Genomic DNA, 26,255 nt, shown 5'->3' with positions numbered 1-26,255 from the left:
ATCAAAGACTTGAAAGAACATTTTTGGATACGTTGATGATTAAATAATGAGGTCAGTTTTCATTCAGTTTTACTTTTTCTTCACAGAGCAGGATGTGATGCTATGAGAATCAAAGCCTCTACATGGAGGTTGGCTGACAGACAGGTGGAAGTATTTAAACAAAGGGACAGTGTCGTGCCAAATATGCTTCTGTGGAATCAAAATATAACCAGGAAGCACATCGTATCGAAACTGGCGTCAGATAACAAAACGGCTACGGACTAACAAGGAAAACTGAACATTTCGGTGCCACATGAACTGAAAGGAGTTCTTAGGTTTTCTGTGATATAGTTGTTTGGATTTTGTATTTACTTAGGGAGGACATTGTGCTTTAAGCTTTGCATTTGTGTATTAACCATCAGCCTGGATTATGTATAATACTTCCCTGCTTCTGAGAGGAACCGCTATGTTTTCAGTCTGTCTGCTGATCTAAACTACTGCAGGTAGAGACAACACAGGCTTTAGCAGACACACGCCATCATGACAACGGTGAAACAGTGTCACCACAGTAGCATTAGTAAGATATACAATTTACAGATACACATAGGGGTGAGAAGCTTCAGACTACGACGGTGACAGAAAGGCAGACAGAGCAGGATTGAAGAGATTAAACATGGTGACAAGTCCGTCTGCCTCTGAGCAGAGGAGAGTTCCTTACATTTTTTGTTGAACCAGCTTATCACTTTATTAAAGCTCAAAATGAACTTCATTGAATGTCCATGCAGAAATTGGACATGCAAACCTGTGCAGTCAGCTGGACGTGAACTGTACAGCAAGGCTGAGGCTGAAGCTCATTACTAGATCAGTTGTTGCTGTGAACAAAATGGAACATTCACTTGACGAAAAAATCTCAGAGATATATTTATATGTACCCACATTTAAGATACTATTCTCACCTTTTATCCAACATACGACCTACGAATAGAGCTGCATATCAATAAAGCAGTATTTAATGGAGTTAGGATACACTTTCTTATGCTCCATGTTTTGCCATCTTAACTAATAGTCCTGAAACCTGGACAAATGAAAAGCGGAAAATCAGTCATCTGTATTTTGGTAACAATGAGAACTTTCAGAAGTTGTTCTCCTGGTTAGAGATTAAAAAACAGGCAGAATGTGGTCCTTGGTTCATTTCTTGATCACTTTTATTACACCAAAGACTGTCCATCAGTATGTTTCAATTCATCATCACAGAAATGCATCTGCAAACATTACTTGTGATGTCCATGGCCATTCAGGTTTGTCATAAAGCGATTATATTGTAACAGTCCACGGCATCAGCCACCAGATGTTTATTGGAGGCTGTATTTCAGGATACAGAACTTGAGTACTTGAGCTGCAGTGACCTTAACGCTAGCGGGGGGTTCTTCACATCCACCGGGGAGTCCAGCTCCTGGGGAATAGAAAATACATTTTTCTTAATTTTTAAAAAGAGCAGAGAATATTGCCAAATAATGAAGACATAATATCCTTTAAAAATGTATCCAATTCAAGTAATTTGATGACAAAGGACCACCTGTAAATTAACTTGATATACGAGGTGCAGAAATTATGCACAAAAAAAAAAGCACAAAAAAAACCAAACAAACTCTGAAACGTTTATTCAAGCAGGATTGTATCATTAATTAAACTACAACCGAGTGTCAATAATGAACTTTTACACTAAAATCAAGAGTTGCAAATGTATTAAAAACATACAAATTTTAATATTGTGATTTGTCTCCATATTTATGACTGGACTACAAATTGGTGACTAATAATTGAGAAGTAAACTGATGAGGCACTTTTCAAAATCAACCAGCTGGTTTAGAAGATAAATGGTTCATATTCTTAAATATCATAAGTGTTTCTGTGCATTTATCAAAACTAATCAAGTTTTACCTCAGAGTCTGAATCGTAGTGTTCACATGGCAGGCCCATGTTGGCCATCAGAGTCTCTTTCTCTATGGATCTGCTTCTGATGGACACCCACGCTCTCCTGTTAAAACCAGATTTTAAAAAAAAGCCACATTTTAATGTCCTACATAAGTCACTGAGTTACAAAGCACAGAATGGCTCTGAAGTGTTTCAAGTTTCCAATAGTCTCTTCAGAATATAACTCTCTTCCTCATGTTCAATACCTTTTAGTGAAAATAAAAGCAGCACCCATCAAAAAAGCAACGAGGCAGAAGACACCCAGGATCACACCCACGTAACTTCGTCCGCTTGCGGTCTCTTGACAGAACTCTCCCTTGTAACCAGCGACACACTGGCAGCGAGTGTCTTTCCCTTCTGTGATGCAGCTGCCCTGACCGTGGCAGCGTTGGAGATCACAGGATGTGGAGTCTGTTTTGACTGAGTTCTTTTGGCTGTTGGGGTGAGAATATGAAGACGGGGGAGGACGACCATCACTGGTTTTGGTCCCAAAAGAGGCCGAGTTTGTGTTCGGACCTGAAGAGAAAGAAAATTTTGTAATTACGCTACATATTATTGAAATGTACTGCTGCTGCCAAGATAAACATTTTCCTACATAGACGTATCTTACTACTATACACTTGTAGTAACTTCCTAGAGCCAGACCTGACGAGATATTCTTTATATGCCTTCTCAAAACTCACAGTCCTGCTCGTCTGACTGGTCCAAGCAGTCCACATGTCCATCGCAGAACTTGCTGCTGCCGATACACTTGCTGCCATCAAGACAGGATTCTTGCCCTGAGGGGCAGTCGAGGAGCGGGGCACAGGAAGTAGCATTGACCGCGGAGAAGCCCCGCCCGCATTTACACACCTGACCTCCGGGGTAGGCCAGACACAGATGTGCACATCCACCATTGTTTTTAGAGCAGGTATTAGTTCCTGGAGGAAGTGGGTAAAAGCGCATTAGATTATGCAACACAAATCTTTTCCTGTCTCCTGGAGGAAATAAAAGTGACAAATTGAACCACTTAAAGCATGAGCAAATGAGCTAAATTGTACCTTAACTAATCTTGACACTTATTCAAAGTGGATGGAAAGAGACCCGAATACAGTTGCTAGTCTTCCTGGACCACCAGATGGTAAATAGACATGCATTTCCCATTCATTTAATTTTTAGCTATGTAAAATAATCCTTGAGCAGGGCTGAGACAGGTATTAACAGTAGTGCACAGCAGAACATGAATTAGACCTCCTCCCATGTCAATCAATAGTCTGTTATGACTGTACAAACAAGTCATGGCCTCCTGGCTATACAGTGAGTAATGACATCATCTTCTTTGCAATGTGAAGATACATCAAGTGCCAGACTGAGAAAAACAAGTTTATTTTGACTGCAGGACATGTAAAACAGGAGTGTGTCAACGTTTGTGAATGAATAATTACAGAAAAGGGTAATCCTGTATTCTCAGACTACAAGAGTTTGCAACAGGTAAAGAGAATAAGCAAGTGCTAGTTTTGTTTAATGTGTGTGAGAGCTCAATTCATCATCGCTCTTTCCCACTGCAGCACACACAGTAACGGACTGGGATCTCCCACAGCTTGCCAGGCCCCATCTCTCTGCAGGTATCACATCACCCTGCCGTCTATTCAACTCAAACTGAGCCTAAGTGAGTCTTTTCATTCGGCCCAGAGTGTCTGATAACACGTTTCCTGCCCTCTTGGTTCAAAAAGAGAGGGTAAAGTTGAAGAGGATAAATATAACGTGCAGATCATTTATGACTGGGAAACTGGTTGGACGTGCTTCTGCTTTACAAATTAAGACAACAGTGGCACTGCAAGCCTGTTGGTTAGCATTACAAACGCATTATGTAGCACAATGAGAAGAGGATTTCAGTGTTGACAGGCCACTTTCACAATTTCATCCATCACAATTTCCATGTGATGTATGCTGTGACTGCACGTTCAAGTTGGTTGTGAAACTGGCTCTAAATAGCTGCTTGTAAACCAGCACTACGGCTGCCTGGTTTTTGCACAATATAGCTGGATGAAACTTGCAAGTGTAAGAAGCATGTTCTGATTCATGCCATTCCCTTTGTGTGTCTGACATACACTGATACACAAACTTTAGCACAAGTGGGAGACTCCACTTTAAATGAATTGCAAAACTAGATGTTAGAGTTAGTATTTAAAGTCAGCCAATGTCACACACAACTATGTTTTTGGGAGTTTGTGATTTAAGTCATTTATTTAGCTGTGTGTCATTTTATACTATTTATTTATCTTGTGGTTTCACTGCTTTATTTGTGTCAAAGTTATACTTCTGTCTCCCTCTTCAAACTCTTTGCATTCCCACTCTGCTCTGGAATTTTCTACCTCCTGTCAAGCCTCACCTGCCACCTAGTGGTCATCAGGGAGTCCTCTCACTGGAAGCAGTCCCCTTTATACTTTATAGTGAGACTGAGCAGTATGTATGTTTACTTCCTTGTTCCCTTTTACCTGCCTGAAAGCTGTTATTTTCTTGACTACTTGTTCAATTGCAGTTGTTTACCAGAACGACTGCCTGTTTCGGATCGAAGTCTTACTAAACCAAGCCACCCGTTTTTAACTCAACCTGCTGTGTCAAAGCCAGATAGATGCCTACCGGACTGACTGTCGACGCTGTAGGCTCTGACTTCCACCAGGCTGGTCTTTGTCTCAAACCACAGTTGGTTGGGCTGGAGGCCATCGCTGAACCACAGTTTGGTTACATCTACACAGTTTGGAAAAAAAACAATAGCACAAAAAATCCCTCAACTGTGAAATCAGAAGCAATTTTATTGGCTGGTTGGTAAGGAAACACTTCTTGCCATCAGTCAGACTGAATATCAAAATTTTCTATAATGAAAAGGAGAAAATGAAGTGGGTGTTTAAAGATGTCAGACAATATAGATTCCTACGAAGAGGTTGGCTAAATAATTAATTGTTACATTAGTCTGTGATGCCATCTGCTGCCTGAAGGGGAGAAAGATGGATGAACAAAGGTAAATGGAGATGTATGACAAAATTAAACTCCACAAGCAAGGTTAAGTCGTGGAATAGAAAGAATATACCAAGACACTGTGGGTGTTTGAGTCTTCAAACCTGAGTTGTATAGAAAACAGTAAGTGCTTCCATCCTTACCTTTGTCCAGCGTGGCCCAGAGGAGGATATTCTCTGTAAGTGTGAAGGAGATGAGCAGACCTGGACCTGTTTTGTACTGTTTATATCCTGATCCATCCACTCCAATGGAGCTGATGACGCCTTCACCTGGAGGAAAAGAGTGATCAGGCAGGCAGAGTTAAGCCAGCAAAAATCATCAAATGGTGAGCTTTTTAACTCCTCACCTGTGTCAGCCCAGTAGATCATGTTCCCTTGATTGGAAAAGACCAGCGAGGTGGGGATGCTCGACTTCCTCCACAGGACTGCTTTGTTACGGCCGTCCATCCAGGCGCAGTTCACCTCTGTCTGACTCTTTCCTCCAGGCGCAGCTAAAGCTATGTAGCAAAGTCGTCCCGAGGGGGGATGCAGTGCGATGGATGTGGTGCCCTGAAAAGACAAATAAGACCGGAGCTATATTTACCAGGAGAAGCAAATAACTGAAAACAAACATGTTTCTTGGGACAAGCAAGAAAAGGAACTACAAACTATAAAAATGTCAAGGGTAAAAGAGGATATTATAATACAGTGTACTGCCTTGTTGTACATCAGATCTGATGTCCATCATCTGATTTTTATATTATTAATTCGAACCTGACTGATACATCGGTTATACGATAGCCAAAAGAAGCTGCTGCTGTAGTTAAAGAGACGTGTGTGTAGGGATAAAGGAGCCATGTTAATGTCAGAGGTGAAGATGGATGAGCAGAAAAGAACAATGTGAGCAGTGAAGCCTTCACCTTCAGTGATCCCTGCAGCAGTGAGGTGGTGAAGCCGTCATGGTGGGAGGTCACGTGGAGATCAGGTCTCTTGATGCTGCTCCAGTAGAGGTTGTCGGTCACCCAGTCAACTGCCAGAGCCGTGACTGAATCATCCTTGTGAGAAGTTTAATTGCCAGAATTTAAATTTCAGTAGGGTGAAGAAGAATGAGAGTCACTACTTGGTAAGAACCACCTGAAAATGTCGTTGTCTGATATGCTTTCAATAGTAAAGCAGTGGATTATGATGGCATCTCTTTTTAAACACAGGATCAGACTAGGTTACACCTTACCTGAGATCAAGCAAGCCCTTTCACAAAGTGATGATTAAGCCTACCCTCAGCTTTAGGATTTGTCCAATGGGTGTCAGTCCCTGTCTGGACCTAGGGCCGCTCAGTTTCAGCACATCCACAGATCCTTGTCTTGCATCGGCCACATACATAGAAAGCTCCTGGATGGACACGTCTAGTCCTGAGGCCTCTGTTACCCCAAGGAGGGCTAAAACTCGGTTGATAGGCATTTTTTTCAAAGCAATACCATCACGATGCATGGAGTGCAAGTAAATCTACAAGTAGGGGAGTAGAGGGCGGGATAAAATAGGATGTGAGCAGGACAAGAATAGCGTCAAATTGTACCAGAGAAGAGAAAATCAGAAATCTGAAATTTGTTTCTCAAAAGTCCTTTTTTGGATTTTTCTGGTCTTGCAACCACAATGAGATCATTCACCTGGTAGACTGTTGTACGAGACAAAAGCAATATGAAAGTTGACTCTGTAGGCAAAGAGCAGGTAATCTTGTCTTTGGAAAGTAGCATCCCCTTCGGGCATCGACAAACTGCTGTAGGCACAGCTGGATCTCCCATCGACGCCGGTGCTCCAGACTTGCCTCTCGCTGCCGGGGCCAGCAGGCAGAGGTGGGAGCACTGTAGCTTATCACAGGGACTGGATATGGTGGGTTGGGAAAGGGCATGCATCAGCTGTGGAAAGAAGGGAAACATAAGGCTCCCGTTAGTTGCAACCTCTCAGATATTAAAAAGGTTACAGCCAACAGTGATATATTCATAAAATATAAATATGTTTAATTAATTAAGCTCAGAATGATAAAGAAGTTGAAGACTCACTTTCAGTCCAAACGGCTGCCCTGGTCTCTTCAGAAGAACCTTTTGATCCTTGCCTGTGTTCTTGTCAGCTGAGCGAATGGTTCTTCTTTTTGTGTCGGACCAGAAGACTCGGTCATTGAAGACCACCACAGAGAAAGGGCTTGGTGTTTCAGCTAACTGGAGGATCTAGCAAGAGAAGGGGACAGTCTACATTATGTCAACATTTTCCTCTTATGATGCAAAAACTTTAAAAAGGTTAATACTTTGTCTGTTTATTTTTAATCAGCTGGTAGTGTTGACCTTGACGTTGTCTCCGTCCAGAGAGGCCGAGCCGATGCAACGCAGCTTCTCGTCGGCCCAGTACACCCTGTTGTCCAGGAGGTCATAGGCCAGACTGACTGGCCAGCTCAAGTTTCGGCTCACCACCACCTTCCTCTTTGAACCATCCATTCCAGATCGCTCAATCTGAGGGCTGCTGCCGATCTCAGACCAAAGCATTAATCTGAAAATGATTATTATACAATACATGTAATGGCAAAATGTGGAGTATTTAGGATTTTTCAAGTTGAGCACCTTACCCTCGGTGTGGCAGCAGGACCAATGAGCTTGGCTGTTCCAGATCTTCACCCAGGACCACAGTGTAGTTCTGAGATCTCACTGTAACATCGCTGAGTTTCACAGCCAGAATCTGGCCCACCAGTCCGTCCACCCAGTACAGGTTGTTACCAACCCAGTCCATTGCGATGAAATCCGACTTTACCCCTGTGACAAGATTTCATTTGAATACTGAATATGGGTCGAAGTCAAACTCTGATGAGTGAATGGAATGAATGTGCTTTTTGTACAGTAACTTCAAATCTTGTTGATTTAGTGAACCACCCAGACAACACCTCATCACACAAATGTAGAGTTCCTGAGACAGAAATACCTTTGATAAGTGTCCCTTTGTTGCCTGAGCTTCTCATGTCAGCCCAGCGGATGCTCTGGTAGTCGGGACTCAGCCAGTAAACTCTCTGCTGAGCCCAGTGATAATCCAGAGAGAAGACTGGCCGACTGGCAGAGGACAGAAGACGCAAGGTGCTGCTGTGGACTCCAAGTAGTAACAGCTCAGACTGCACCGATGCCAGAAGCAAAGGCTCGTCTAGAGATACAAACATGATCAGTAAGTTTTTCCTGAGTTTTCTCCAGATCCAGTGACATTTGCAATTCACGGGCAATTCAATGCAATTTTGTTGAGGTTCCCACATATGAAGTTTATGTTCTTCTGCATTTGGTCTGCCAAACAAACTAATCTGAGAACAAATACAGAATGATTTACGATTTAAGTTATGACTCATTGGTTTTCAGGAACTAGAGACAAATCTGTGTGTTTAGCAGGGATAACTCAAATTATCATGATTATTATTGATCATCTATGGTACTTCATCCCCATTCTGTAAGTTGTAAGACTGGTTTACTACCATGTAGGCATTTTGATGACTTAATTGTTTGTGAACTGACAATATTGTAATTGAGTACAGGAACCTTTCAACATCCGCCAACTAAGATGTTAGTCAGCTGCTAAAAAGCATTGAATTCACATGATGTACAGAATGCAAAAAAGACACAGAACCTTTGGTCTTGCAGCTTTTGTTGTCAGGCTCCAGGTAGAAACCAGGGTGGCAGTGACAGCTGTAGGATCCAAGAGTGTTCAGGCAGGTGTGTCTGCATACGGTATTTGACACAGCTTTGCACTCATCAGTGTCCACACAGGACACAGCACTTAAGTCTAGTCTGAAACCTGCGGCACAGTAACACATCTGAACAAAAAAAGAGGGGACAAAGTGTCAAGAGAGGCATGTTGCTGTTTCATCAAAGCATGCTGAGGTTCAGTCTGAAACAAGGCAGGAAAACAACCACACAGTCACATCTGTTCTGTACTGACCGGGCCATTTGGGGTGCTGACACACTGGTGGTCACACTGAGGAGCCGACAGACTGGAGCAGTTGCGTTGAGCACATGCAGCACCCTCATCTGAACTGTCGGCACAGTTGGTGAAGCCGTTACACACCAGGTGAGGGTCCACACACTCACCACTGCCACACTGATACAGGTGAGAGGGGCATTTTCTCTGGCTGCCTGTGAATGCACATGCATAGATTCAATGGGACTCTACGGTGATTAAAATACATTTCACTTCTGTAGCTTAAAGGCCCCAAATTATGCTCAATTCCAGATCCTTTTATTTCTACTACAAAGTTTTTACATGCTAATGTTAAAAATCACATGATCTTTTTCATACCAGCCACAGCACCTATGTTCACCGTCTGTCTGAACGCTCCCTTTTAGTGCCCGTTTCTTCTTTCTACCCTCTCGAACAGCTCAGTCTGCTCCGACTGGACAGCTCTCAGAGGCCTGAGATGACACCAGCCAGTGAGTTTCCACATCAGCTCTGTTGGTGTTTTTGTAACCACAGCTGTGTTGGGGGCATGGCTGTGATATCAAGTCCTGACAGCTCGTTTGAAGGCACAGTTTCTGAGCTATGTGTATTTCGCCGTTGATTGAGAAGGGTACTTTGACAAGAATTTTTATAGCACCTAGACCTGCTTTAATAGCAAATACGACATGGTAATCCTACTTTCTATAATGTGGGACCTTAACAATGCCTTAAAATTACAGCATTACTGATGAAAAAGTGTCTGAAAGCCTTATTTTAGAACTCAATTGAGCAGATCCACTTGAATAGACAATATAAAGTATTATAAATGGGTCATATCAGATCATGAAAACGAAATGGCTGATTTATAATTAGTTAAAATTATGGTCATTTTGGAAAGGATTATACAACTAATCCTTTCCAGATAGGCCTGAATGGACACATTGAAGTGTCTGAATCAGTGACGAAACCTGACTGGTGGTCAATATTTAGGAAATTAACATGCTCACATTTGTCCTCGTCCATGCCGCTGTGGCAGTCCTTCTTTCCATCACACCTCCAGGACAGAGGAATGCACTGACTACTGTCTCCACACTGCCACTGGTATTCCCTGCACTTCGCTGGTGGGGTCTTGCAATCCTGGACACACATGAGACCAAGTTTCAAACTCACTCAAAAAAACCCTTTTTGTTTGACCAGCAAAGCTTCAGTACGAATCATCAAAATATGATAAATGTATATGAAGCAAGAAAAAGTCTCCCTCAACTTCTACCTCTACTCTTTAATACAGATTTACTTCACTTAGACGGTTGTTCTTTACCTTCTCGTCTGACCCATCTTTGCAGTCATCCTCGCCATCGCAGAGCCACTCTTTCTGCAGGCACAAGTGGCTGTGCGGGCATCGCAGCTGAGGTGGGCAGCGCGGCGGTCTTGTGCAATCCACCTCATCAGAGCGGTCGCTGCAGTCAGCATAGCCATCACATCTCAGAGCCTCAGACACACATTGACCACTCGCACAGCGGTACTGGTTAATCGAACAGGCCACCAAACCTGGAAAAAAAAAAGTTTTAAGAACCGTTTTATCTTAATTTTAAAACATAACATAAGATTTGCTGGTTTTATGGGTTTCAATACAAGTAAATATTGGACATCGCCTACCACACTTTGCCTCATCTGATCCATCAGCACAGTCTCTCTCTCCATCACACAGGAAGGTGTCAGGTATACAGCGAGTGTTGTTATCACAGCGGTGATGGCAGCCCTTAGTCAGAGTTGAACAGTCCATTTCATCAGATCGGTCTTGACAGTCGTACTGTCCGTCACACACCTGCTCTGGTGGGATGCATCTATTTCCATGAGCGCACTGGAACTCCGCTGGGAAAGAGAAAAGACGCCTCAAAGATCCATCCTTCACATGCAGAACATCCATTTTTCTAATTTATCAACAGCTGATCAAACACTGAAACTATCCAGTTCATACATGATATTTACTGTTAAACACTCTGGTGGTTTTCGAATCTAGCTCTAGATTAATGAGGAATTTGATTTAGAAATCCTTTTCAGCATATCCTGAGAGACACCCAAGAAACTCAAAACCTCACCAACAGCAAGCCCAAAGAATAAGCCGTTTGTGCTCGCCACCTATAAACAAGTGATTCCTGAGTTCATAGTGCTGCTTCGACAATGCTGAACACAGATTCATGCAAATCCCTCAGCAACATGAATGACTTTTGTGGCACTGCTTTAAGCTGCTTTTACCTGCACAATGCACAAAACTAACCTGTTTTGCACTGAGCAGCACATCCCTCTTCGTCTGATCCGTCCTTGCAGTCCATCTCTCCGTCACACACGTGGCTGTACATAACACACTCCAGGCCATCTTTACAAGGCCTGAAACCTGTGCGGCACCTCAGCGGGACTGATCTAGCACTGAGCCAGATGGAGGCTAGAGGCAGAGAGAAAATGATGCACTCAACTGGGTTGTGAAAGTGTAGAGCTTAAAATGTAAGATCATGGGAGGAAAACAGTCAAGTCAAGGATTGTTTTCTGATTAACAAATATTTTTACACAGGAAGCACATCAAGTATGAAAGATAACAGTCTAACAGTGTATTGTCTTGCAAGAACTACAACTTCTGTGCCTGGGATCACATTTATCTACAGTTTTAATCAATATTTTGGGTTTTGTTGTTGCTGGCTTACGGGGAGTAGGATGTGCCGACTGACACCACTTCTCATCTGAGCCGTCGGGACAGTGGGCACGGCCATCACACACTTCAGTCCTGGGGACGCACGCCCTCCGGTCACTACACAAGAAATCATCTGATGTGCAGGAAGATGAGGTGTCAATATGAGGAGCAGGGAGGATTATTTACCAGTGGAGGCATTTCTAAAATAGTTACTAAATCCCCTGCAATCGCTCTCAGTATGTGCAGGCTTAAAGAATATTTGAAGTTGTGAGCAGTCTTAAAAAATCTCCTACAGCGAGACCATCCCATCATTAGTTTGCCGGAGACGGAAAATATCTACTACCTTTGCAATGACCGTTTGTCACTGCTGGACTCAGACATACCTTGGTTTTTACACTGGTACACACAGTTGTTTTCATCAAATCCATCAGGGCAGTCTCTTTGTCCATCACACAGCTGATTTTGAGAGATGCACTGTGATGAACCTGGACAAAGAACTGATGGAGTGATGCAACTTGACTTCGAAGTGGGAACAGGAGACTCTGTTGTTGCAGCAGTAATAGGGTCTGGAAATGGAAAAACTCAAGTTGTAGCACCTCATGTCCATGTAAAAGTTCAAATTAGTTTTCACTCAATCCTTCCCATCACTACGTTTTTACATCTACACATAAACCACAGCTTTCAAACGTTTACTGGTGTGGGAATTATGCCACAACATTAGCCTAGCACCACTGAATGAAAACTAGAAAACTGGATCTGAAGACTTACTGCAGTCAACCTCATCCGAGCCATCCGGGCAGTCTCTCTCTCCATCGCACAGGAATTTCTTCGGGATGCAGCGATTGCTGTCGCCACAGCGATGTTCACAACTTTTGGCTTGTTCACTGCAGACCAGTTCATCAGACTGGTCGCGACACTGCGTCTTCCCATCGCACACTTGAACCAAAGGAATGCACATACTCCCATGAAAGCATTGAAACTCACCTGTAAGGGGAGTATAAAAAAACAGGTCTGACTATTTGAATGGAAGCTCCTCTTCAAAGTACTAATAAAGTAAACAGGGGTAAATGTCTAAATGAAGGTTATATACATTTATTTTGATGTCAGGGTTCCACAGACTTTATTAATATTTCAAAAGCTGAAGTGAAACCTTGTTTGCACGTTTTTGGGCATCCCTGTTCATCCGATCCATCCATACAGTCTCTCTCTCCGTCACACACATGGCTGTATAACACACACTCTGTGCCGTCATTACACGGCTTTGAGCCCATGCGACACTTCAAGGCTGCAGGAGGAGATGTGCTCGGACAGTTGACCTCATCTGAGCCATCGTGACAATGAGAGTGACTGTCACAAACCAGACTCTTGGAGACGCAGCTCCGGCGGTCCTTGCAGAGAAAATCAGCTGAGGAGGAAGACGTTTAATATATCAAACAGAAAAGCAACAAAACAAAATGTGTTCCAGAAGGCCAATATCTGACAACTCACTTATGTAAGGACATGTTTTCACACAGTTCTCATCAGATCCATCAGGACAGTCTCTCTTTCCATCACAAAACTGGGCTGGACTGATGCATAAAGAAGAACCTGGACACAGAACTGAAGGACTGGTGCAGGATGGCTTGCTGGGAGGCTCAGTAAATGGTTTGACAGGTAAAACGGCTTTGTTGAAGTTTTCTGGAAGCAGTACACAACACAACAGTAAATTGAATAATTTCAAAATATCAAATTATAAATACAAAATACCATATGATTACACTTGAGAATTATTATATATTATTCACTTTAAAAAAGAAGAAACATTTCCAAAGAACCTCACCACATCCGTCTTCGTCTGATCCATCCTGGCAGTCTCTCTCTCCGTCACAAACATGACTGAAGAGGACACATTCTGTGCCGTCTCGACATAGTTGGGAGCCCATGCGACACTTCAGGACATTTGTTCGAGCTGCAGGAGCCTTTACACTCGGGCAGTCGACCTCATCTGACCCATCGTGGCAATGTGAGCGACCATCACAAACCAGACTCTTTGACACGCAGCTCCTACGGTCTTTGCAGCGGAAGTCAGCTGTGGAGGGTAAAAGAATATGCAAAGAAATTACTAGAATTGCAGAGATTTGTTATCTATACTTCGAATTCACACAATAGTAATGAGATTGACATTGGACAAGAAGTAGTGTGAACCAATGCGATAAATTATTGGAAACTCAATTTCAAAGAACTTGGTATAATAACTTAATGATTTACTTTTGTTAGGACATCTTTTCACACAGTTCTCATCAGATCCATCAGAGCAGTCCTTCTTTCCGTCACAAAACTGTGTTGGTTTAATGCATATAGAAGACCCTGGACAAAGAACTGAAGGACTGGTGCAGGGCGGCTTGGTAGGAGGCTCAGTGAGTGGCTCGATGGGTGCAGGGGATTCTTTTGACTTGAGATTTTCTGCAGGAACAGTGCCAGTGTCTGCATCATGTAGAAATATGACATCAAGAGTTAGCTGGACAAGTGTAGAATTTCATATCAAAACATAGTCCAATTGTTAAGTTATAAGAAATAGCAAAGTGCACCACTCTTCACATACACCTCTCCACTTACTTACCTGTGAATTAACACTCACCACATTCTTCTTCGTCTGATCCATCCTGGCAGTCTCTCTCTCCGTCACAAACATGACTGAAGAGGACACATGCTGTGCCATCTTGACACAGTCTGGAGCCCATGCGACACTTCAGGACATTTGTTCGAGCTGCAGGAGCCCTTACACTTGGGCAGTCGACCTCATCTGACCCATCGTGGCAATGTGAGCGACCATCACAAACCAGACTCTTTGACACGCAGCTCCTACGGTCTTTGCAGCGGAAGTCAGCTATGGAGGGTAAAAGAATATGCAAAGACATGACTTGAATGGCAGAAAAATAGTCCAAACATAATACAAAGTGCCAATCAACAAAACATAACTGCCCACTTTTCCAGAATAGAAATCAGACAAAAAAACTGTCTCAATCAGCTCAGAATGTGACCACTCACTTATGTAAGGACATGTTTTCACACAGTTCTCATCAGATCCATCAACACAGTCTCTCTTTCCATCACAAAACTGTGCTGGGTTGATGCATATAGAAGAACCTGGACACTGAACTGAAGGACTGGTGCAGGACGGCTCAGTGGGAGGCTCAATAAAAGGTTTGACAGATAAAGGGGATTCATTTAAGTTTGCAGTAGCTGTGGTAGGGTCAACCTCTGCAGCATCTAAAAATTAATCAACACAACAGTAAAAAAAGAAATCATTGTCATGATGATTACATCAGTGGTAGTGAAGATAAATATACGCCTGGGGTCCAAAATTCAAAACTCACCACATCCTTCTTCATCTGATCCATCCCGGCAGTCTCTCTCTCCATCACAAACATGACTGAAGAGGACACATTCTGTGCCGTCTTGACACAGTCTGGAGCCCATACGACACTTCAGGACATTTGATAGAGCTGCAGGACCAGCAATGCCTGGACAGTTGACCTCATCTGAGCCATCATTGCAATGAGAGCGACCATCACAAACCAGACTCTTGGGGATGCAGCTCCTCCGATCTTTACAGCGGAAGTCGTCTGGATGGAATCATTGAAAACAAAAGTTTTTCCAAGTTTCAGGACACTTTGAAAGCTCTTCTGAGTGCGATTCATTTTTGAAATAACATTTGAGACGAGGGAAATGTATATCATTAGCACCTTAGAGAACACGTCAAGTCAGTGCTTACTTTTTGAGGGACATCTTTTCACACAGTTCTGTTCATCAAAGCCATCAGGACAGTCTTTGCGTCCATCGCAAAACTGGCTTGAAGAAATGCAGAGGTGAACAGAAGAACGGGGACAGAGCACAGAGGGGCTGCTGCAGGCTGGGACAGTCGGAGCAGGAGGTTTGGTAACGGGTGGCATTTTGTTGACTGGGACAATATTTGATGTTGTTGGAGTCATCGTCTGATCTGTGGCATCTTCAACATAGAGTAGTGATTACATGGTAGAGTTAAAGAGGAGAGTTACATTTTTCCGTTACACAACACCAACACTATAGATTGCATCAGTAATTCTTTTTGTTATTGCAATTTTTCCAATGAGTATGACTGTCTTAGGAAACTCACCACATCCCTGTTCATCTGATCCATCCTGACAATCTTCTTCCCCATCACACACGTGGCCGTATAAAACACACTCTGTGCCGTCTTTACATGGCTTCGAGCCTGTGCGACACTTAAGGCTGTTTGCCTGAGCTGCAGGAGAAGCTACGGTCGGACAGTTGACCTCATCTGAACCATCACGACAGTGAGAACGACCGTCACAAACAAGATTCCTTGAGATGCAACTCCTACGGTCCGTGCACTTGAAATCCTCTAAAATTGGAATGAAGGCAAAAAAGAAAAGATTAAAACAAATTTTCAAAGCAGGGGAACTTTACTCCTCATGTGACGAATTTGTGATATTGGTATTTTACCTTTAGCCGGACATGTGGTTACACAAAAATCCTCATCATCTCCATCAGGGCAGTCCTTTTTCCCATCACACAGCTGGGCTTGTGAGAGGCAGATTGATGTGTGTCGGCACAGCACAGAGGGTTCATTGCAGACTGGAGTATCGGGCACTATGGAATTTATTATAATGAAACTGAGAAAACTAAGAAGCATTGTCTGAGTAAAAACATTTCTGTCCGGGTTATTACTATCATCCACCTTTAACTGAATCAGGTAAAGTTTTCAATTTACTTTTTAAAACTCCATGCAAGTGTTGCTGTAACCTGTAACATGAGCCATGATGGGATTGACAAAGACTAAGCAGCATGAACAGAAACTTCAAATAAAGTGACGGCATGCATCTGTATAAAGTCGTTTAGCGGTCCGACCTGCACGGACGTCCTTGAGTGCAGCGACTACACTCAACACTTGACCTCCCACAGACATGTCTTGGATGGCGCTCCCATCACGCCGGTCCCACAGCGTCATGACATTGTCAGAAAGTGACAACAGGAAGGGCTCAAAGGCAGCTATAACCGAGCCCGAAATGTTCCATCTCCTGCCAGCTTGGTGGCTTCTTTCCTGCAGCAAACTCATTGTTGTTAAACCTGGAAAAAAAAAAACAGACCCAAAACTCATTCAACAGGTCTGGACTGTGGAAATATAGGATTCATTTTAATAAGAATCACTTTTTTTCAGTCCTTGTACAGATCACAAATGAAATATTGTAAAAACACTGGCAGCTCTTAATCATGCAGGATCACAAAAACAATCTAACTTTTCATACTATGATTAAAGCCTGCAAGCCTACTTTTCCTTGTTTTTCTTTTCTAGGCCCCAGTTAATTAAATGTAGCAAGCACATGCAGTACAATGATGCAAAAACAGACCTTGAAATAAACACTACATAGTTCTCAGAAAAATAAGAACTACTCTCTAATAAGATGTATCAATACTTCATCTGCTAAAATGCCTTCTTCATTTCAGTTCTTTGAAACACTTCACCTGTTATTGCTTGTAAGACATTTGAACATAAGAAACCCCATTTTATCCCTCTGATCTACAGACCTGCCCTCTTTGAGTTCCAGAGTAGACTACTAGCCCTGAGGTCGAAGGCGATAGTTCCCCTGACACCTCCTGCTAAGCGCAACAGCTCTTTGGCTTGGCCTCCCGTCAAGCTCATGCTGAGGATTTGCTCTTCCTCCAGCCACAGGAGGCCACCCCTCAGCCAGTCCAGATACAGGTCTCGAATCTCCTTCGTTGTACGGTACAGCTGCTGTGAGTATCGATTGTCGACTGTGGTGGTGCCGATGCTGTTTTGGTCGCATGACACCCAATACAGGTTCCCTCTCCTCTGGTCGACTTTTATCAGACAAACTACAAAAAAAAAAAAAGAAAAAAAAAAAAGAAAGAGTGCTGGGTAGTTCATGGCTTATACTCAACTGACTGATTCAAGCAGAACTGAAACAAAATATTTTCATTGAGAATTTGTCTATGAAATATTTTTTAACTCATTTATTAATTAATTAATTAATATATACATACAGGGTAAGCTAACAGAAGAACACTCATCACTAGAACTCACTGTTGTGTCCTCAAATTGCTTGTTTTGACCCACCAACAGTTCACAGCAAAAATATCCAATTTATGATTAATCTTTTGGCATACGAACTGGAATTTTTGCAAATCAGATCCAACCACATTTGTTTGTGATTTGAAAGGCAATTTCAATCGGATTTCTACAGATGTGTCTTATATCTAGCCACTCGGATCGGATTTCAAAGTGTTTTTTGCATCGCGTAACGACAATGTCACTGCTTTTAGCAGAACAGTAAGTTGTGACAGAGGAGGTCTGCAACGTGACTTTAAAGCCTAACTGTCTGGAGGGCGGGATGATAAATCTTAATTTCTCATGCTACCACATTAGACTTTTTACAGATACCCACACTAAAAGGGATAGCAACCCATGCAGATAAGTAACTGACACTTGGACATAAAAATTAAATCTGATCACTTACAAATAACAGTGCCGACAGTCTGTCATAAAGATCTAATTTGAGAAACAAATCAGAATTGCCTGCAGTCTGAACAAACCTAAGTGATAATATCCTTTTCTCAGTTCCACTTTAATAGCAACCCGTCTTCTGCACTTAAAGCTCAAAGCATTTACCTGGCAAAGGTGTTGGGACCACCTCGGTCTTGGCCTCTGTTAGACTGGTGCGTTGGATATGGCCAGTTTGGTTAGCCCAGTAAAGCCAGTCTCTGTACCAGTCCAGATCGAATGACAGGATGCTGTCGTCAGTGGCGAAGAGCTGGGTATCAGTGGAGACTCTGCCTCTAAACTCCAACATGTTGATGTTGGTAATGGTGGCATATATAAACCTTGGATCTTTGGGGGAAAAAAAATAAGTTATTAATGATGTTCATCTGAGTTACAAAAAAACGGAGTAACGGACTTCAACACATTCCTAATCCAAGAGTTTGGAACCAAAATCACTTTTTTACAGACTATAAAAAAGGGGAATCCAGTTCTTTAGATCAGTTTGGGACCTTGATTAAGAAACTATAAACTTGAGCAGGATCAAGTACAATTTATATTATTTGTCATTTTTCAAAAATGGTATAAAAGGCATTCGTAACGTAGGCAAATTAAGGCTATGGTAAACCTACATTTACATGTCCCATCAAGCAACAGTACTTTGGAGTTTGGACAAGCACAGGTGAATCCCATGGGGCTTCCTTTAGTTAGCTGACACAGTTGACATGGAGTCTTTGTACATGCTGAAGAACCTGATTGATGACAACGAGACAAGACATTTTGACAAGTGAGTACTATTATTAGATGTGAAAGAAACTACTATAAGTAAGGAAGATACACTTTGCATAGAGATGACATAACTATAACTTCAAATTTCAGTGGAAATTCAGAAGATACAACAATGTTGCGTTACCATTTTATCTGTTATCTACCAAGTACCTTGAGGCTGCTGTAGCTTGTGGAAAACTGCTAATACTGGCAGTGCGGATTTCCAGATGAATTTCTTTTGGTCCGGTTGTTTCTGTGGAACCTGCCACAGTCCTTTGTCATCCACCCAGTAGAAGGAACTTTCAAACACAGCCAGGCCGAGAGCCGGTCTGCTGCTGAACAGTCCTGTGAAGGTGTAACGGCCAGTCCCATCCACCTTCACCGTCTCTATAGACTGAATGAAATAAGTTCATTTTCACTGTATGAAGGATAATTATTAGGGTTTATCAGAGTTTAGGTATATATTTATGGTATTCTCTTTTCATCATGCTTATTAAGTGAAGTGTAATGTTTTATGATATTCTATTCATACTCCAGCTTGTTTGATGTACTTCTACCTGCGTTTCTTTCCTTAACTCACCTTCTTGAAATCACTGATCCAGTACAGCCTCCTGGCAGCCACATCAGCAGTGAGGCTGTGAGCTGACTGAGCAGTGAGCGACATCAGCGAGCTTCTGTCCGACCCATCCATCCATGACTTCTCTATTGTCACTCTGTTCCCATGGCCAGCATTGATCCAGAACATCAAGCTGGAAGTCAGAGAGCGGTGTATTTGAATAAGCACTACCCAAGTTCATCATCATGACGTGATTTATATGCATGCAGAGTCAAATCAAATTAAACAGTACTCAATTTCAGTATTACTGCAAATGTTACACTTTTTTAGGTTTCATATATTATATGAATACTGACTTCTTTTCCATAGAAAAGAACAAAAACATTTAAATGATTACTTTAAATCGTATGCAGCAGACGGAGTGAAAGTCAGACATACCTCTCCACAGGTATAAGCACCAGCTCTGATGGGCTGATGTTCTTGCTCAGCACAGAAGTGTAACTTTTTCCATCAGCTGCCTGCATGTAGATTGACTCCGTCTTCTGATTGGTCCAGAACAGGTTTCCACTCAGCCAATCACAGGCTAGACCCCCGATTCCAGGCTCCCCTGTTGAAATATTAAAAAGGAGCTTTTTGTCTCTTTTCTTTCTGCATTTAGGGTTCAAATTTTGATGTGGAACAAATGGATTCTGTATTAGGTGACAGACTGGGACTTTTTATATTTTTGTGTATATTTATATTAAGTTAGCTCAAAAATTCAAGAATGTAAAGATCTAACAAGATTTACAACCAGAAATGAGTTCTTGAATCCAAATTACATTCCTCTCTCAATTTTGTGTGTGGACATATCTTACAACTCTAGTTTTTAATAATACATTTTCTTTTTCCTTTTCATTTTCAAGTGCAACTTTAAAAAAGAAATGACATTTTATCCAGACTTTCCTCTGATCTTTTCTTTTTTCCCTATAAAAACTGGATAAATTTAGATATTTCTGGAGTTTTTTAAAGATATTGGAAAAAAAACAAAACAATTAAAAAATGCAACTGGTGATCAGAAGTAGACAATGCTTTGTTTTAAGTGGGCACAAGACAAAAAGTCTGTAGGCCTATTGGTCATACATCTGTCAAACTCTCCTTCAGTCACTTTATAGTTCATACAACTTGCATATAAAACTTGCCAAAAATATAACACAACAAGCTGTATCACCATAATACCTTTAAACAAAACAGTAACATGTTGGGTCAACTAACCAGTGTAGCTCGTCGAGCTCTGCTGTCCATCACTTTTGTAAATGTTGCCCTGGTTGTCAGCCCAGTAGTACCAGCCTCGGGCAACGTCAAAAGTCAAAGCCACTGGGTTAAAGACTTGAGTGTGGATAACTTCAAACTGTTGAGACTTCACATTCAACAGCCCGATCGATTTCCTCTGCACTGTTAGCAATCTGACAACATCACCTGGAGACATTAATGGATAAATAGAAGGGTGCAGTTAGTGTGAATACAGTGTCTTTGAGTAAGGTTGACTTCCTGTAAGTTAGACATCCCTCAATTTACTGACAGGGAATTACCTCGCTTATCACTTCAAGATTGAGTGTAGAAAGTAGAAAGAGAAGTGTAGAAATAAGACATTTCTGGACAATATTTGGACAGAAAATAACCTGGATGAATATGTAATACAACATTTCAAGTCATTTCTCTTTTGATGTTACCTGCTCGGTTGTTTTCATTTGAAGTTCTTTTGATTTTTCTGATCTTTTCTTTCTTGCTTTTGTCATTAGGTCGGCTACATCAAAGAAGCCCATTAACATGTCAATGATCTTTTGTCCAATTGAACTTGATGTTTGATCTTTTCAGAGAGGATGAAACTAAATCCAGTGGAGGATTACATGGTACAAATAAAGCTGATGACTAGCTCACTAACAACATGAGATTTGTTCTGGCATGTTGGTTGACATATCAAAATATCCTGTTTTGTAGTACTCAGTGTTTTCCTCCTCAAGATGAGGCCAAGTTGGTACCAAACAACAAGATGGAATGGTTACAAATTGTTAAATACACTACCTTGCATTTGGATAAACAAAGGAAACCCTGTTTATCCAAAACATCATTACCTGTAGCTAGACATGCAGAGTTTCCCTCCAGTTTGAATCCGTCTCTGCAGTGACAGTAGTAGGATCCAACGGTGTTAGTGCAGTGATGCGTACAGGGAGCAAACGGTTGGGCACATTCATCCAAATCTGAGGAGAGACAATAGGTTTTATCTTCATAAGCATGATACTGCAAAGGGCAATTACCCGATAATAAAACTGAACAGTGGATTCTAGTCATCCGACACACACCTTCACAGACAGCTCCATTGGAAGAGAGCTTATATCCATCAGGACAGGCACACAGAGCTCCCCAGTCTTCATCGACACACACATGGCTGCAGCCACCGTTGTTAATAGAGCAAATACGACCTGCAGGAGGAGCAGCATGGCTTAGCATCACAGAAATGCATGCCCCAAAAGCAATTTACTGTAGCACATCATTTGGAGATCGAGTTGCAGTCAAGTGTAAGGTAGTTTTTTGCAGCAATTTCCATCACTGTAATCTGTCTTCAACCTACCGCAGGTTATAGGCTCATCACTGCCATCTGAGCAGTGCATCCGTCCATCACACCTCTCCTCAGCAGACAGACACGTCCCCTCAGGACAACGTATGCCACCCTCATCACACAGACCTGTAAGAGGAGAGACGATCAGGACTTAATTATTTAACTGGTTCCCAAACGTTCCCTGTGTAAAAGACTTAAGAGCTTGTGTCTGACATCTTTTGACTCTCCCCAACATGATCATAAGGTCAGAGTGAACAAAGTCTCTGTTGGACTGTTTATTCAATCATAATGAATTCTTCACATTGATATATATGAAAGCATAAGAGACGAAATAATGATAACTATGATTGTTCATGTGATTTGTGGAGATAAATCACTGCGATTAAGTTCAAAATCTAATTACTTATTTATTGACAAGATCATTAAATGACAAGAAAACTCTGACACTCCGACTCACACCTTTCTTTTAACTTTTTTTTATCTTTAAAAGATCCAACATGATCATGTCTAGACAATAATGGCATTTTAATATTTAACAAATTGAGAGCCTTGGAGTTATTCTGTGATTTTCTTATGTCTACACATATCCCTATTGAAACTCCTACCCTTACATTTTTTGATATTTAATTTATTAAAAGGACTAGGCTGTAAAACCTAGCAAAGCAGGAGAATAAAATAAAGTGAAACATAAAATGGGAGTCTAAAATATTTTAGTTGTATGGATACATCAAACAATCCTGTCTGCGCAGTATTCAACCCGCCACCCTTCTCACCACAGTTCTCCTCGTCAGAGTTGTCCAGGCAGTCATTCAGTCCGTTGCAGCGCAGCTCTGTTGGGATACAGATGTTGTTTCGACAGGTCCAGTCAGACTCCAAACAGCTCTCAGCAACTGAACAGTTCTCCTCATCTGAGCCGGTGGGACACTGGATTTGTCCATCACAGCGGGCCGACGCATTAACACAGCTGACAGAGTCTACGCAGGAAAACTGACCCAGCGGACATTCAGAAGAGCCTGGGAGAGAGAAAAACATCATATATAGAATGAGAAGAACGGGTTTATTGAACAAAAACACATGAAGGATTTAATTCTCCTTTCATACATTTTCTCTTTAGGGACAGAAGTAACACATAACAATTTAATTTGATTAAGGTGGCCTTCTCTCAGAGTGAATTACTTTTGACACAACACAACCAAACACTGATAACATCCTTGTCACTCCACTATAAAACCTAATGTTAGATTGTAAATATGACTAAAAATCAATAGTGGGAAACTGTTTTTGCTTCTCCTTTTTTATACAACTTTGTGCCTTTTGATTGTCATTCTTAAGCAGTTTGATTACTCAAATAAATCAGCTCTAATTCTACAGATTATATTAAAACTCGTCTTGTGAAATACGGTGTCAATCATTTCAGTGGCACAAGAAAAGACCAACAACTATGATGGAATAAAAAAAACGGCTCAATACATTTGGGAACACTACTTTTGCCCAAGCACAGGAGCCATACCTACCAGTGCAATCCATTTCATCAGATCCATCCAGACAGTCTCCAGCTCCATCACATCTCCAGATATCAGGGATACAGCCTCCATCGTCACACTGCCATTGGCCTTGTTGACATCCCAAAATTTGACCTTTGAAAACACACAGAGACAAACAGTAGGACAAAGTACACAGATGAAATTCCCTTTACTTCAGACCTCATGAAGAATCCAGATGAGCCACTGATCATGGCTCAGGTGAGTGATGTCAGGTGTGGGTTCAGGATTTTCAATAATGAATTTAATCTCAAACAGACCTGTTAAACAATTGTCCATTTATTGACAGGAAAAGTAGACAAGTGTATGTAACCCTGGATATGAGAGACATAAGAGGTCTTGTGTTTAACCGGTTGAATTCATTGTAAATTGGCACACAGGACAGATATACACTTGTAAATGCTAACATGACTCACAAAGGAAAGTTAGCTTAACTAGCAGATGAGCAGGGGTCTGACTTTATCCAGCCTGAGCGAGGTCCAAAACACAACTGCATCATATAACCTACTTTTAAATTAATTTCACTCAAATATGTTTTAGTTAAAGCTTCTCAACTGTCATATACAAACGTTAAATTTGAGCTGTTGAAGCTCTCTAGTCAAAACGGACTGACTCAAGTTTGTGACGATGGCCGCCATGTTGCCTCGTTCATGTCGTCATACAGAGAAACGGTCAGGACGACCGGCTTATTTGATGTTTACACACATGAGGAATTTAATTAAGCTCACACAAATTACTTTAAAACACGTAGAAGAACATTTACCTGTGGAGATTGTCAGACTGGACAGAAATATCAAACAAATGAACAGTGGTAAATCCATATCGGCCCGCTCGGCTCATCGGGACAAACTGCGTCACCTGAGAGGAAACGCTTTAATCAGCTCGACCTGCTGCAGGTGCGACATCCAGCTCCGGAGCATCCATTTTATGTTTAACCTGTGCGACATTCTTACTATAGTTTTTATATATTTACTTTTGTTTGTTTATCTATTAATGGATGTAATTAGTCTTTCCAGCTGTCCTTATCAGGTAGCCTATATGTTTAAATGCCTGGCTAATAAAGCAACATCATTTATATCATGCTATGGTGGCCTGTAAGGTCGCATGTGAGGGGTGATATATAGTGCTATCAGTGATTTTGGAGAGGTTTTTGCGCTTTTACGCACAGAGCCTATTAATGGTATTATTCTTGTACGGTTGCCTTTTCTTTTAAATGATGTGGCCAAAAGTAAAAAATGTACAAAGTGCACGATTCTCCGTCTGGAAGGAGAGCAGCTGTTCTGCCGTGCGGATTAATTCATCATTGATCAATCATCCATCTATACCCTACTGATAAATATAGTTATTTTTCCTCATGTTGTCTTTAAATTAAATTCATCCTTATGCTCCAATAGCATCATCGCTACACACCCAGTGGTGGGAGATACGATAAGATATTATTCTTCAAGTAGCAAAACCACAGTGTAGAAGTACTCAGAAGAAAAAGTAAAATTAGAGTATATGCAAAATATACTTTAGGTGCAAAAAGTACTCCTTATGCAGAATGGCCCATTTCAGAATAATATATAAACTATAAAATCAGTGGATTATAACTAGTGATGCATTCAAGTGTAAACACTAGTGTTGCATCTGGTCTGAGATAATTCCAACTATTAGCCTATAGCCTAAACTGTGGGGGAGCTCAATAATAATAATAATGATTTATCAGATTATATTTATATTGTGTAGTAATAATCTGAACTAGTGATTTAAGAATAGTGTTTATTGTTACATCACCACCGCAATGCATGTTGTTAAAGTGCGTCAGTGCACTTTTTATTTCCCATAACTTCTTCAGTGTCTTCAAATGTGGCCACGACCGTACAAGTACAAGTTTGCTTCTGCTGCACTCAAACGTATTGAAACATATTTTTCTTCAAACCACATGGCCTGTCAGTTTGATAACGCTGCTTCATCTGATTCTTTCATTGTAGTAGTTTGATGTAATAATTCCTTTTATGTATTAAGGTTTCAATCACCCAACTTGTGCAGCAAGTTAAAGTTTAAAACCAAAGTTGGTTTGATGTTGTGACAATAAAGAACTTTCAAAGACCAGACTCATTTAATACCAACAGCACTTTTCTTTATTCTTCTCACACCTCGTGTTCATCAAACAGAATCAAAGCTTTGTAGTCGGCCATCATCTCTTTCTTCTCTCTTCTGAGGTCAAGTGTGCAGTTTGACTTATGAATGGGCGACGTAACGAGCGTTAACGTCACCAATGTCCCTTTAATGTCAATTAGCACGTCAGATGGTGCTGCATGAAGAAATGGATCTTACAACTCACCTAAATGTTGATTCATAACCATTTCAATTTTCATGGAATAAACTGGGGAAATCATGATGTTGTGACATTTGTTGGGGTCTGTAGCAATTAAATAAAATAAAAATGTTTTCTTACATGTATTAGGACAGGGCATCTCTGCAGCTCTACAGTACTTCGTTATAATGCTGTTTTTATCGAAGAATTGCAGCTTTTGCAGTTTGGATATTGCACTTGACCATATGGCAATATTAATAATTTGTTTGTACATTGTACAGCCCTGATGTATAAATAAAATAAAAAAAATTGGTACCATTGCCTCCAAAAGAACATTACTACGTTTTCTTTTTCAAAAGTATATTAACAGAAATATAAGTTAAAATAAA

General features: G+C 41.4%; 1 protein-coding gene across 5 annotated transcripts; it reads right to left on the bottom strand.

Annotated features, from left to right (window-relative positions):
• Positions 1-1,161: 1,161 nt before the first annotated feature.
• Positions 1,162-24,462, bottom strand: LOC311275153 (uncharacterized protein). 5 transcript variants are annotated; one of them, XM_084383446.1, is made up of 47 exons: positions 24,331-24,462; positions 23,541-23,663; positions 22,800-23,039; positions 22,039-22,152; positions 21,770-21,889; positions 21,542-21,667; positions 20,682-20,885; positions 19,869-20,037; positions 19,455-19,623; positions 19,046-19,268; positions 18,739-18,858; positions 18,239-18,457; positions 17,137-17,445; positions 16,459-16,677; positions 16,054-16,200; positions 15,704-15,952; positions 15,323-15,556; positions 14,925-15,173; positions 14,596-14,817; positions 14,186-14,434; positions 13,816-14,031; positions 13,388-13,636; positions 13,057-13,245; positions 12,719-12,973; positions 12,337-12,552; positions 11,952-12,134; positions 11,582-11,701; positions 11,161-11,325; positions 10,539-10,754; positions 10,201-10,430; positions 9,890-10,019; positions 8,889-9,082; positions 8,577-8,763; positions 7,893-8,105; positions 7,543-7,726; positions 7,265-7,466; positions 6,986-7,150; positions 6,593-6,841; positions 6,204-6,431; positions 5,849-5,983; positions 5,297-5,498; positions 5,094-5,219; positions 4,576-4,683; positions 2,637-2,873; positions 2,160-2,469; positions 1,921-2,017; positions 1,162-1,432 (listed from the first exon to the last, which is right to left on the bottom strand). In XM_084383446.1, the coding sequence occupies exons 1-47, from the start codon at positions 24,386-24,388 to the stop codon at positions 1,349-1,351; spliced, it is 8,853 nt and encodes a 2,950-aa protein (XP_084239572.1). In that variant the 5' UTR covers positions 24,389-24,462; the 3' UTR covers positions 1,162-1,348. The 5 variants fall into 5 exon arrangements, with proteins under 5 accessions (XP_084239572.1, XP_084239573.1, XP_084239574.1 ...); XM_084383447.1 differs by having other exon boundaries at positions 22,803-23,039; XM_084383448.1 differs by lacking the exon at positions 24,331-24,462 and adding an exon at positions 24,181-24,253.
• Positions 24,463-26,255: the final 1,793 nt, after the last annotated feature.

The sequence above is a fragment of the Pagrus pagrus genome (genome assembly GCF_965226575.1).
Source record: "Pagrus pagrus genome assembly, chromosome: 19".
In the NCBI taxonomy this organism is placed as follows: Eukaryota; Metazoa; Chordata; class Actinopteri; order Spariformes; family Sparidae; genus Pagrus; species Pagrus pagrus.
The sequence above is the reverse complement of the archived record's forward strand: the minus strand, read 5'-3'. Positions and strand labels throughout refer to the sequence as shown.

What these genes read in the sequence shown, in the direction of transcription:
- LOC311275153 (XM_084383446.1), bottom strand. Translation starts at nt 24,388, where the DNA reads ATGGATTTACCACTGTTCATTTGTTTGATATTTCTGTCCAGTCTGACA. An exon ending in GCTTGATGGGACATGTAAAT is followed by an intron (nt 18,458 to 18,738) that starts GTAGGTTTACCA and finishes TTTCCCCCAAAG; the next exon opens with ATCCAAGGTTTATATATGCC. An exon ending in GGTCCCAACACCTTTGCCAG is followed by an intron (nt 17,446 to 18,238) that starts GTAAATGCTTTG and finishes TTTTTTTTGTAG; the next exon opens with TTTGTCTGATAAAAGTCGAC.